We start from the raw sequence: 11,826 nt of genomic DNA, 5'->3' as shown, positions 1-11,826 counted from the left end.
ACCCTGTTATGTGACCTCCTAACTGTCCTGTATGAGAATGATGGATCAGATGGTCCTGTCAGGAGGCCTGGGCCCTGATGGGCTGGCACATGGGCGGAGGTGGCTGTGCAGGGCAGAGGGGTTGCCTGTCTCCCCCAGGAATTCAGGCAGGGTGGCGGCCCGAGGCACCTGCATGGGGATTCCAGGCTGGCACGTTTAGGAAGAGTCCGGGGTCCCAGTGGTTCACAAGCAGCACGTGAAGGAACGATGTGGGTCAGTGTGGGGGGGCACAGAAGGGTCTGGAAGGTGGTGTCTGCAGGAGAGTGAAGGGGCGGGGTGCCATCCTCCGCTCTGGAGGAGGAGCTGGGCTGCTTGGGGAGCCGTGGCCAGCTGGTCGGCACCCAGCTTCTGCCGCGTGTGCAGAGCTCCAGCCCCTGGGCAGAGGCTTAGAGATGGACCCCTTCCCGCTCTGAGCCACCTGTGCCACCGGGAGCCAGGAGCACAGAGAGGGCCAGGCGGGTCAGAGGGGCTTCCCGGAAGAGGCAGGCCTGAGGCAGGGAGGGGACCCGGAGGGTGGGGAAGTGGTCCCAGAGCCTCAGGGTGGCACGGCACCTTCAACTCTCTGACTCAAGGCACAGCCGGACAGGTGGTGCCCAGAGCCGTCAGGTCCCCTGGGCCGAGGGCAGGGCGGGACCCAAGCCCAGGGATGGGAGAGGAGAGGTCTGGGTGTGCAGGACCAGCTGGGGGCCAGAGGACTGTCCGAGGGAGGACGCCCCGGTGCCAGGCCTGAGCATGACACTCGGTCTGTGCTTGGGACGCCTCACCTGAGAGTGGGACACAGCTGTGCGCGAGCACTTCACTGCCCTTGCCTGGACAGAGCTGGACCCGGCGTCCGGCTGTGAGGCCCGGGGTTAAAGAGAAGCTCGATTCTGGTGGGGACTCCTGCAACCCCCAAGGGGCCATTTGGAGGGCTTTGGGGGAGGGGCAAAGAGAACTGGGGCCTCTGCTCCTGGCCCTGCCCAGCCCTGGCCCAGCCCTGGGGGCAGCACGTGCAGCGGCCCCTCCTGAGGGCGCCCCACCCTCGGGCACGGCTGGGCCTGCAGGCTGGGACTCTACAGGCTTCCTTCCAGAGGCTGCCCAGCCTGGGTGTTCAGGGCGGGAGACTCAGGGGCCGGGCTAGGGTGGGGCCCCCTGGTGCCCCCAGGCTGGTTCGCCCTCTGTCATCTGAGACCTTGATGCGGGGGTGGGAGGACACTGTGCGGCCTGCCCCTGGGGTGGGGCCGAGGCAGGCGGGGGCTCTGGTCCCTGCAGTGTCCCTGGGGAGTGTGAGCAGGGGTGTGGGGTCTGGGTGGGAGCTGAGGAGCCCTCCAGGCCCCCCACAGCCGGAGACAGGCGTGGCTGGCAGCACCACGAGAAGCAAACGTCCCCCTCCCTCCCTACCTCAGCGCCTCTTTCTGTGGGCGGTGTCATGCCTGAGCTTCGGGGAGGGGGTGGTGAGGGAGGGCAGATGCCCCTCTGCCTGGAGCCCTGGGCCAGGACTGGGAGGGAGGATGCTGGGCCCACACGCAGCGGTCGGGGTCCTGCAGAAGGCGCAAGGCTTCCAGCACCTAAACCTGACCCTCCTCAGCAGACCGCCCTTGGACCCCTGCTCCTGGATCGGGGAGGGGCTGCTCCCAGGGATCAGGGACCCCACACTGTCCCACCTAACACCCCGAAGGCATGGTTTGAGGCACGAGGGGCGCTCGGTCCGGGGGCAAGTCCAGGGCTGCACAAGTCTCCCTGCCCAGCCTGAGTGCAGCTGGGTGTGCCGGGCCAGGCCCCTCGGAGTGGAATCCAGTGTCCCCCACCCCCTCACTGGGCCCGAGACCCCAGATACAGGGCGGAGGGGGCAGGAGGTCTGTGACTCCCCTGGGTTATTTCTTCCTCACTGTGGGCTCCAGCCACCCTTGTTTTGGGAAGTTGAGACGGCCCGTCGCTGAGGGTCCCGGGTACACGTCCTCCCCCGGCCTCCTGCTTTGCCTTCTCATCCAAGGAATTCAGGACGTTTCCCTGGGAAACGTGACCCTGACCGCTGCCTGCGGGCCCAGCACCATTTGCCTTGTGCCCTGAGGCCTCCAGCTGCAGCTTTGGGGGATGGTTCTAAGCCCCGAGGGGCAACGTTTCAGAGGACGTTCTGGTCCTGGGCTCAGTCAGGATGGGCTGGTCTCCGCCTGGGCCTTTTGTCCCCCAGGGCACCCACTGCAGAGCCTGGTGCCCTGGAAAACGGGAGGCGGTGGGGGCCCCAGACCCAGGGCGCCGGGGCAGAGGAGGCCTCCGCATCGTTTCATCGACACCACCTCTCTCCTCTTGTCACAAAGAGTTCAAATCTCTAATAAGAAAATTTAAGAGCCCTCATCAGGCTCCGTCCCAGCCATTAGCCAACAGCACAGGGGTATTAATCTAATCACCCCTCTGGTCTCAATGAATCGTGATAAAAATGTCAAACACTTAAATCACATTGGCCGGCAGCGCCGTGACTGAGCGGTGAGGCAGGGTGTGGCCCTCGAGCCACCCGACAAGGGAGTGGGCTGCAGGCTGCCGCTCCCCCAGGAGCCCCTCCAAGTTTACGTGGACTCCAGGTCTGTCCGAGGTCAGTGTTGGCCCCACAAGTTGAGCTGTCCCTGGGGAGCCCTGGGCCGGGCGTAGGGGGACCAGAGAGATGCAGGGGTGGGGAGGCGCTGGCAGCCCCCACAGGACGAGACCCCGAGAGGCAGGGTCGCAGGCCCCTCTGAGAGTCGGCTGCCCCACGGAGAAGCCGCCCCTGGCCCCGGGCGCCCCAGCCACAGGGAGCTCCCAGCACCTGCTTCCTGGGAACCAGGCTGGCTGCTCCTTGTGAGGGTGGAGACGCAGGGAAAATTGATTTCTCTGTTGGAAACGGGACAGTTAAACTGGTTGTTTCATCTCCATCATCGTCATAGTAAAATGAGGACAGCAGGCCGGTGCGGTGTGAGGTAATGCCGTGAGTCTTAATGCGAGGGAGCGTTAATTGAATACAAATGGCCTTCCCTGAAGCTGCTGGGTTATATTTCAGAGATATGGGATAATGATGCCAGTTAATCATTTTTACAAGATAGAAAATTACTGGCTCCTCCAGGAAGATCATTAAGGAAAACAATTGTTCATAGCAACTGAAAATAGAGTTTTAATTATTTAATGCAGAAATTAAACTATTAGAGACCAGTGCTGAATGAAGGAACTTAATAGAAATTTATACACAAGCGCCTATGAACATTTTAGTTTTATTAACCCACCTAATTTCTTAATCCAAATCAATCTGCAAGGCCTGTTTTAGCTATGATTGTCAGTTAACTGCTTGGAGAGGAGGGTAGGCCCAAGCGAGGCCCAGGGGGACAGGGAGTGTGGAACCACAGGCCTGCCCTGGGGAGGAGACCGCGTGAGGGCGGCCCTGCCCTCGGGTGGGCACCAGGCATCCCACTGAGGGTCCCAGGAGGGATCCAGGGGCTCAGAGTGCCGGTGCCAGGAGTGAGCCCCCAGACCAGGGCAGACCGAGGCCGGGGTCTCCCCAGCAGTGGAAGGCAGGGCGTGGAATGGCCACGTGGAGCACGGCCGTGGTCTGGGCCTGGGTGGTGTTGTGCTGCTGGCTTCGATGAGGGAGGAATTCTCCACAAGGAGCCAGGAGCTGCCCACCTGGCAGGTCATATGGCATGACCCCCAACCCTGGCTGGCCAGGCTCTACAGCCTACAGGACCTTGGCCCCCAGTCCACTCTGCTGCAGCCCCCACTCAGCCCCCACCTCCCCGGGAACGATGGGGACCCTCGACGGCTTCACCCCATCCTGGGAGCACCCTTGGCCCTGACGCACTGGACCTTCTGTGCGTGCAGCCAGCCTGCTGGAGGGTAGGGACACTTTCAACAAGGATTCAGGTTAAAGTCGTGAGATGGGAAATCCTTCACCATGTGGACTGAAAACCAGAGACCTGCTGGTGACTGGACAGGAGCTCGCTGGGTGAAAACGCAGATGGAAAACCAGAGACCCATCAAAACACTGACTTCAGGTGTGGGCTGTGTCTTCCCTGTAATTTCCCTCCAATAAGACATATTGTTAAAAGAAGCTCTGTGTTTTAAAAATATGGAAATCAATATTTTCAAGACATAAATTCAGAAAACAACTGGAACTTGTAAGCCAGTGGTTGACTCCTCAGTTTGCGGGCTGTTGCGGTGGGGGAGGGGGGCGCCTGGGCGCGGGGGGCGGGCACAGAGGGGCAGATGCAGGGACCACACCTCCCTGATGGGCGGGGCCGGGCCCTCCTGGTCCCTGTCAGGGGTGGACCGAGGCCGGGGGCCACATTTTCCAGGGGAGAGGATGGGCCTCTGGGTGAACGGCTCAAGGTCTCAGAGCACGGGCAGTGCTCAGCTCGGACCAGAGCTGGCTGCGGGTGGGAGTGGAGGCTGGGCGTGGGCGGTGGCGGCCTCCCGGAGCCCCCGGCCCTCCCCTCGTGCCAGGGCGCCCACCGCCCACCTGCTCCTTTCTGGAGCACATTCAGAACCCGCAGGTCTGGTCACCCTTTCTGCAAGGGCTGCCCACCATTCCAATTACACTGTCTCCTATTATTACCAATAAATTCCAAGGGATCTTTTTTCTCCTTAACAGTTTTTAGGGTTACATAAATTTCACCTGCACAGTTTCTTCATGCCTGAATATATTACAGAACGCCACTTCTGCTGGAGAAGCTAATTGATACTGTGATTTGTCATGTTGCCCGGACATAACTCAGGAAGGTGTTTTAGATCCTTTGATACACGGCCCAGCACTCACGGTTAACATTTCTCACATGAGCAGACACGGCATCAGGTGAAAATGTGACGCTGCGCGGATGAAATATTTCCAGAAGCTTTTATTCTTGTTGTTTGGGTGGGTGCCAACATCTTTCTAGAAGAAAGCGCATATTTCCAACGCTGCTTGATGTGAATTTATTCCCCGGTCATTAGTTAGCTTTAAAAAAAGAACTAGAACAAGTATGTGTATATATTTAAAAAAAGGAAAAAATCAAACACAAAAGAGGGGAATTGCCACCTCAATGTAATCAAAGATGAGCTTTGAAAAAACTCTTCCTGGTGAGTTAATTGCAGAGTCACAGGGAGCCGCAGGGACGTCTCGGGCAGCGCAGTGCGCCCTGCGCACACACGCGGCCCCGGAGCACCGGACACGCGCAAACCAGGTCGAGGTCGGTGCCACGGCGCCATCCGGGCTGTGGACCTGGCTCTGTTTCCACCACTTTGACAGGCGCTCCTGTGTGTGTGTGTGTGTTTATCCACGTCTTGTCGTGTGTGTCCATCTGTGTGTCTGTCTCTCTGTGACTGCGTCTGTGTGTCTGTCTCTCTGCGTCTGTGTGTCTGTCTCTCTGTGTCTGTGTGTCTGTCTCTCTGTGTCTGTGTCTGTCTTTGTGTCTGTGTCTGTGTGTCTGTCTCTCAGTGTCTGTCTGTGTCTGTGTGTCTGTCTCTCTGCGTCTCTCTGTGTCTGTGTGTCTGTCTCTCTGCGTCTGTCTCTCTGTGTCTGTGTCTGTGTGTCTGTCTGTGTCTGTGTGTCTGTGTGTGTGTGTTTGTCTCTCTGTGTCTGTGTGTCTGTCTGTGTGTCTGTCTCTGTCTGTGAGGCTGTCTCTCTGCGCCTGCACCAGCATTTGGTGTTTGTCACTGTTGTTCCTTTTAGCTGTTTCAGTAGACACGGTAGTGGTATCTTGTCACGGTCTTAATTTGTGCTCTTTTTGGCTACTTGGACTGTCGTGTGTCTCGGCCCAGGAAGTCTCGGGACTGGTCTCCTTGCACCTAAGAGCTGCAGGGACACAGCCTCGCCAGCCAGGGTCCAGCGCGAGGTCAGGATGGAGCACGGAGCCTGCTCCTGTAGCCTGGGGAGCCCTCTGAGGCTGCTCCCCTTCCAGTGTGCTCAGCTCTGGGCCTCCCAGCCCAGGCGGTGACCAGGATCAATTCGCCTGGGGCCTGGCGCCCTCTGGCCTTTGGGTGGCTGCCTCCGGCTGCCAGTTGGCCCCAGAGTGGGTGCTCAGAGGCCAGAGAGGTCTCCCGGTGAGACAGGCAGGAGACAGGGCTTGTGTGGGGGCGGGACTTCCATGCAGACCCCACACCTGTGCTCGGAGGCTGGCAGAACGGCGCTGACAGGACCAGGAGCCCCAGGGACTCCTGGACAGAGCAGCCCGAGCAGCCCCCAGCTGGGGTCCCCTGAGGGTCCAGCGCCAGGGGGACTGTGACCTCTCCTGTGCCCCCACCTGCGTGCCCTCTAACGGGGTGGGCTTCACTCCAGAGAGGCCGGGGCTGGTCTCCCTCAGCCTGGGAGGCTCTGTGCCCCCGTGGGCCAGGCTGGCCTGGGTGTGGTGTGAGGCCCTTCCCTGGTGACTGTGGCATCTGTCCTTCCTACAGCCACCCTCAATTCCGGCTGAGTGTCCAGCTCTAGGGACAGTGGCCTCTCCCAGGTTCACTCCATCCGCAGCAGAGACCACGGGCGGTGGCTGGATGTCGAGCTCTGTGGGGGGACTCTGCAATCCAGGATGGGGCCCCTCACCCACCTCCCATCCCTTGGAACCTGCCATCACCCTGCGTCCCACATCAACCTCCCACTGCCCCCTGACGTGCCCTGCCCCCCGAGGCTCAGCCTCAGGACCCATGGCGCCTTCCACAGGCTCTCGCCTCCTCATTCACCTGTCCACTCACTCACTCACTCAGCAGACATCACTGATCCCCACTGTGTCCTGGCATTGGACAAAGGCTGCTCTCTCGAGGGGTCCCCAGCCCAGCCATCAGAGGTGACCACAGACGGTGAAGCACCCAGGAGCGGTCGGTGAGGGCAGGACAAACGTGGGTGGCGCAGCAGGACCGCCCAGAGGACTCCCCGCGTGTGCACTTTGCCACTTCTGGTCCCTCAGCGTGGGGGAAACGAGGCCACTGCTGCCCCTGGGGCCCAGCCTGACGGCTCCCGGCCCCCATGCCCGCGGGAGGCGGCTGGCTCTACAGCACAGGCGGAGCTGGAACCTGCCACGGGCCGGGACATCAGGTCCGCAAGTCCAGTGCCGGCCACTCCACCAAGAGCTGTTTGGAGCGTGGCACCTAGACCTGGTCGGCCGTCCCTCCTGGTCACAGATCGATGGCAACAGCCCCATGGGCCGAGTGACACGCATGACTGTGTCCTTCCCTCGGAGCCCTGCCCAGGATGTGAGCCCCCGCCGCTGTGCAGGAAGCTGGGCCGCAGGCCTGGGGGCGCGTGCTGCACAGCCAGTTCCTTCCCTCTGAGGTTTGAGGGTGGGAAGGCGCCGGCGTTGGCGGCGGGGTAGGGTGCATGGGGCGAGGGGCACAGAGCCACGGCTGGCCACTGCTTCCGGGGTCACAGAAACACAGCTCAGAGGCTGACTTAGCTGTTTACTGAAGCACTTCAACAACTCAGAGCCAGGGTGCGCAAGGCTGGGGGGGGGGGGGCAACAACCAGCCTCGTCCTGCTGCGGCCTGCGGGAGGCGGGTCCTCCACCCAGCACCCGCACAGGGAGAGCCTGGAGCAGCCGAAGGCCTGAAGGTCCAGGCAGCTCTAGGGTCAGCGGGACACACTCCTCCCCCTCGCCCACACCGCCCAGCCCCTTCCCTGGGCCCCCTGGCTTCAGGGTGGAGACTCGCAGGTGCCCGTGCTGTGCAGAAGGAGGGGTGGAGTCCCTGCCTGACAGCCTGGCAGGAGGTCACTGAAGGAGGGGCTCCACTGGGGAGACCCCAGAAAGGGGAAGCACTGGTCCAGGAGGGAAATGCTGAGCCTGCGGGGAGGGGCTGGGGGAGAAGGCGGCCCCGTCACACGATGGCCTGGTGCGGCAGCCCATAGAGGACCATGTTGAGGGCGATGGGGAGCCGCTCTGCGCCCTGCAGCTGTGGCCGGAGCAGCGCCAGCTTGTCCTTCCAGGTCTGTAGAGGCTCGTCTGTGGGGAGCATGGACGGGGCTTGTGAGACGCGGGATCCCCGGGCTCAGGGCGCGTAGGGGGAGTGGGAGGGAGGGGAGGGCGCTGCTGGCTCTGCCTCCCTCCAGAGGCGAGGACCCGCTGCCCGTCCTTCCAGGCGGGGGCCCCAAGGCCACCCGCCCACTCTCTCCATCGCTTGCTCAGCCACTCAACAAGCATTTCTCTCTGGTCCCCTGCAGCCCGCCCCCACCACCGTGGACCTTGTGACTCTGAGTCTGAAGCGCCCTTTGCGCCCTGTGTCCCGAAGACGCCATGACTCTGGATCATGCTGGGACACACCTCCCTCAGACCGGCCCTTCAACCTGCGGCTGGAGCTCCTGCTCAGGCAGCATGCAAGGTTTTACAGCAGGACCTGTGCGTGACGCTGCTGCCCCCTGTGGGATCAGGGCTGCCTTTGCCCTGGAGGAGCGGTGGGTGGTTCCCTCACATCCAGAAAGCACACCAGGGCTTAGAATTTGTGGGGCCTGAACTGTTCTGAAGATAAATTAGCAGCTCTCCTGACCCGTGTGCTGTGTGCTTCCCCCTAACGACCTTTGACGCCAGACCTCGCTACGGCCAGGACCCGTGGGAGGCTGACGCTGTCAGCGCGTGCTGGCCTTCGGAGGCTCCCCGCCCTGCAGGGCTGCAGGGCTGCAGGGGCAGCGGTTGGGAGGTGGCAGCCACACAGCCTGATGGACAAGTGAGGAGGGTGGCCTCTGGTTACCACGGTCAGCCGCTTCACCGGCTCCCATCTTCTGAAGGAGGTGGGTCGTTCTCCCGATGGACTTGCCAACTGCCAGCAGATCTGGGGAAGAGAAGTCCCTCAGACGGGCCTCTGGGAGGCCCAGAGGGAACCAGGCTGGACCGGGGTCCCCTCACGACTCACTCTCCCACAGGACGCTGGCCCGCATCGCATTGTCCTGCAGGACCGTCGGCCACTGGTTCGCCACGATGCTGCGGACCCCCACTAGACTCAGAAGGATGGCAGTCTGGACGGGCTCCTCCAGGGACAGCTGGAGTGCACTGCAGGGGACCGGGCTCCCGTGGGTGGCGCCCAGGGGCTCAGCCCGAGCCCTCCCCCACCCACAGCCCGAGCACCCCACGTGGGGACATGTATCTAGGCTGATAGCTCTTAAGGTTCTTGACAGCATCAAGAATCCTGCCCATCCTCCCCACACACCATTAAGCAACATTTAACAAGAAAGGTCATTTCTGAGTCCAGCCAAGTCCCTCCGGACGGCCCCCAGCCATGGGGTGGAGCCAGGAGGGAAGCGCCCCCAGGCACGGGTGGTCCCTGCTCAGCCCGCAGCCCACAGAGGCCCTGGGGTGGCATGTGACATGTGAGCTCTGAAGCCAGGGTGTCCTCTGTCTCCGGGCTCAGTCCCAGCCGGCCTGTGGTCTGCTGCTGGAGCCGCCCTTTCCCCACCCCCACCCCCAGGGGGCTTTGCCATGGAAGGGTCTGGGGCAGAGCATGGAGCCCCCACACAGTCACGGTGCAGAGACAGCCGTGTCCCCCGTGCTCCCCAGCGGCACACCCATGGCTCAGATTCCCCACCCCATGCCCTGTTGCCTGCCCCAGCTGCCCGGGGGCCGGGCTGCGAGGTGCAGCCTGTGCAGAGGGGACGCCAGGCACCTCCTGTTCTCCGAGGACTCCAGGCGCCGCCGCATGCTCGTGTGGGACCGCGTCAGGTCCAGCAGGACCATCATCTGGCAGTCTGTGGGTCACAGGAGGGCGGCTCAGCGCCCTGGGGGTCCTTGCAGGCGGGTGGTGTCGCCCGTGGTGCGGGTGGACCACAGAAACCCACCCCACCTGCCTGGGACTTGGACTTGACGTCCCTTTTCTGGGCTGCACTGGCCGCACGGGCATTATTTGCCTCAGGGCCCCACCCCCTCCACACTCCCCTAGGCGACCAGGCCAGGCAACGGGAGGGGCAGGCAGCCCTCCCTGCCCCGCACAGGGGCCTCGGCTCCCAGCCTCCACCCAGGAGGGCCAGTGTCGGGACGCAGCGCTGGGCTGTGGTGTGCAGGTCCGCCTCCGGGGAGGACAGGCTTTGGTTGGTGACGCTGTCAGCCCTGCAGGGCTATGAGCCTGTGAGTGCTTCTATTTCATTCGCCATCTCATTCGAGAAGGTGGGAATTAAAGTTTCAAAGAGGCCTGTTTCTACCTCCCCTGGAGTATATGGGTCCCCCCAGCGGACAGCTTGTGGGGAGCCAGGTGACAGGGGCGGGTCAGGCGTCCTGACCACAGGACAAGTGTCCACGTGCCCGTGGTGCCACCCTTAGTGGAGCCACGCTCATGGGTAGGGGCCAGCTGTGAGGGGCCCCTGAAAAGGCTCCCCAACTGTGCACAGTGGCCACCCACCCAGCAATCTCCCCAGGAGAAGGTCAAGCACGGGCAGGCCTCATGGGGTGGGGGGTGGGGGGCGCTGGGGGCACTGCCTCCAGCAGATGGGACGACGGCACTGGGGGCCCGTATTCCACCTAGAAGGACAGGCGAGGGGCGGCTGGGCCCAGCTTTCCCAACCCCTGGAGAGCTGACCCCCAGCTCCGGACCCTGGCCCTGCCTCTCGGAGAAATGGAGGAAGGGGCCTGAGCAGAGGCCCCCTGTGCCTTCCTGAAGTGGCCCCCAGCCTTCATCAGAGGACGGGGAGACACCTGATGAGACCCGAGAGGAGACACAGGGGCCCCGCTCTGTCCTGCGCGGACCCCACCTGTGCCTGCGGGTCTGGCAGACTCAGGCTCCCGGGGTCACCTTGCAAATTCATGGCGGCCAGCCTCTCCACCATCACGTGGGACAGGAAGGTCTCCATCCCGTAGAAGAAGAAGCCTTGGCAGCTGCCCAGGAGCTGCTCCCACTCGGCCTGGCTGCAGGGGCCAGAGAGAGGACCTGGTGGGCAGGAGGCGGCAGGAACAGGCCCCACAGCTGCCCGACACGCTGGCCAAGCAGACAGCACCCGCGGTGCGGCCTCCTCTGCACTCTTTGTGGACACAGAGCCACGTTCACCCTCCCAGTGCCTGCGGGGTCCCCAGGCGGCTGGTTCGGGGGATTCTCCTGAGAATGGACCTCGGGGCTCGGGAATGAGCCCCATCTCCCGGGCAGCGAACCTGAGAGGGGCTAGAAGGGCCTGCCCACCAGCCGCGGAGCCCAGGCCCCCAGGGCACCCACTGGGGCCGTGTCCCTGCCGGGTGGGGGGAGCTCACCGCCCTGCCCCCCTGCAGGCTCGGCCCCACTCCTCCCGGAGCTCAGCCCCCAGAGCCCAACCCGCTCCTGGAGGCCCCACCTGGGAGTCAGGACACACACACTGCGCTGCACTGGCCGCGGGCCCTCGTGCAGGGTCACACACACCCCTGGGGGCCCAGGTCCTCAGCCAGGCACTGCGAGGACCGAGGCACTGGAGGGCGTTGACAGGACAGAATGAGGGAATCAGGGCAGAAGGGAGCCTTGGGGGAGGGGGAGGGGCCCGTGTGCAGAGCCCCCTCCGGCCGGTGCGGCACAGCCCCACTCTGCAGGCCGGCGCCCTGGGAACCCAGATACGGACCTTGGGAAGTTCTTCTTTCCCAGATGGCCCGCCCATCTCGCAGTGAAGGTATCACGGAATCTTTCCAAAATCTCCCGGGTTACGGAGACAGGAGTCAGCATTTCTGCAACCAGAACTGGCCCATGAGATACGGGAGCACTGAGGGGTGTGCGTCCTCGGCGGGGTAGGGCGCCGCGGGCCATGGCCCCTCACAGGCAGAGCCCCTTCCCTCCTCGTGGAGGGCTTTACAGCCCAACTCTCAAGAGAGGAGCCAAAGGACGCCGTTCTCGAGCCGCAGTGGCTCCCCCGGTGCCCGTCCTCAGGGGTTCATCTCACTCATGTCCTGACCC

At 63.0% G+C, this 11,826-nt stretch overlaps 1 protein-coding gene across 5 annotated transcripts in view; it reads right to left on the bottom strand.

Annotated features, from left to right (window-relative positions):
- Window positions 1–7,381: 7,381 nt before the first annotated feature.
- Window positions 7,382–11,826, bottom strand: part of CFAP46 (cilia and flagella associated protein 46) — a 91,678-nt gene continuing 87,233 nt past the window's right edge. For all 5 annotated transcript variants that reach the window (XM_074373332.1, XM_074373334.1, XM_074373333.1 and 2 more), the window contains 6 exons: window positions 11,498–11,600; window positions 10,711–10,823; window positions 9,592–9,673; window positions 8,845–8,981; window positions 8,683–8,763; window positions 7,382–7,940 (listed from right to left, as the gene is read on the bottom strand). In XM_074373332.1, the coding sequence (XP_074229433.1) occupies window positions 7,816–7,940; window positions 8,683–8,763; window positions 8,845–8,981; window positions 9,592–9,673; window positions 10,711–10,823; window positions 11,498–11,600 (641 nt within the window). In that variant the 3' untranslated portion in view covers window positions 7,382–7,815. The remainder of the gene's footprint in view (window positions 7,941–8,682; window positions 8,764–8,844; window positions 8,982–9,591; window positions 9,674–10,710; window positions 10,824–11,497; window positions 11,601–11,826) is intronic.

The sequence above is a fragment of the Camelus bactrianus genome, chromosome 11 (genome assembly GCF_048773025.1).
Source record: "Camelus bactrianus isolate YW-2024 breed Bactrian camel chromosome 11, ASM4877302v1, whole genome shotgun sequence".
NCBI lineage: Eukaryota > Metazoa > Chordata > Mammalia > Artiodactyla > Camelidae > Camelus > Camelus bactrianus.
The sequence above is the reverse complement of the archived record's forward strand: the minus strand, read 5'-3'. Positions and strand labels throughout refer to the sequence as shown.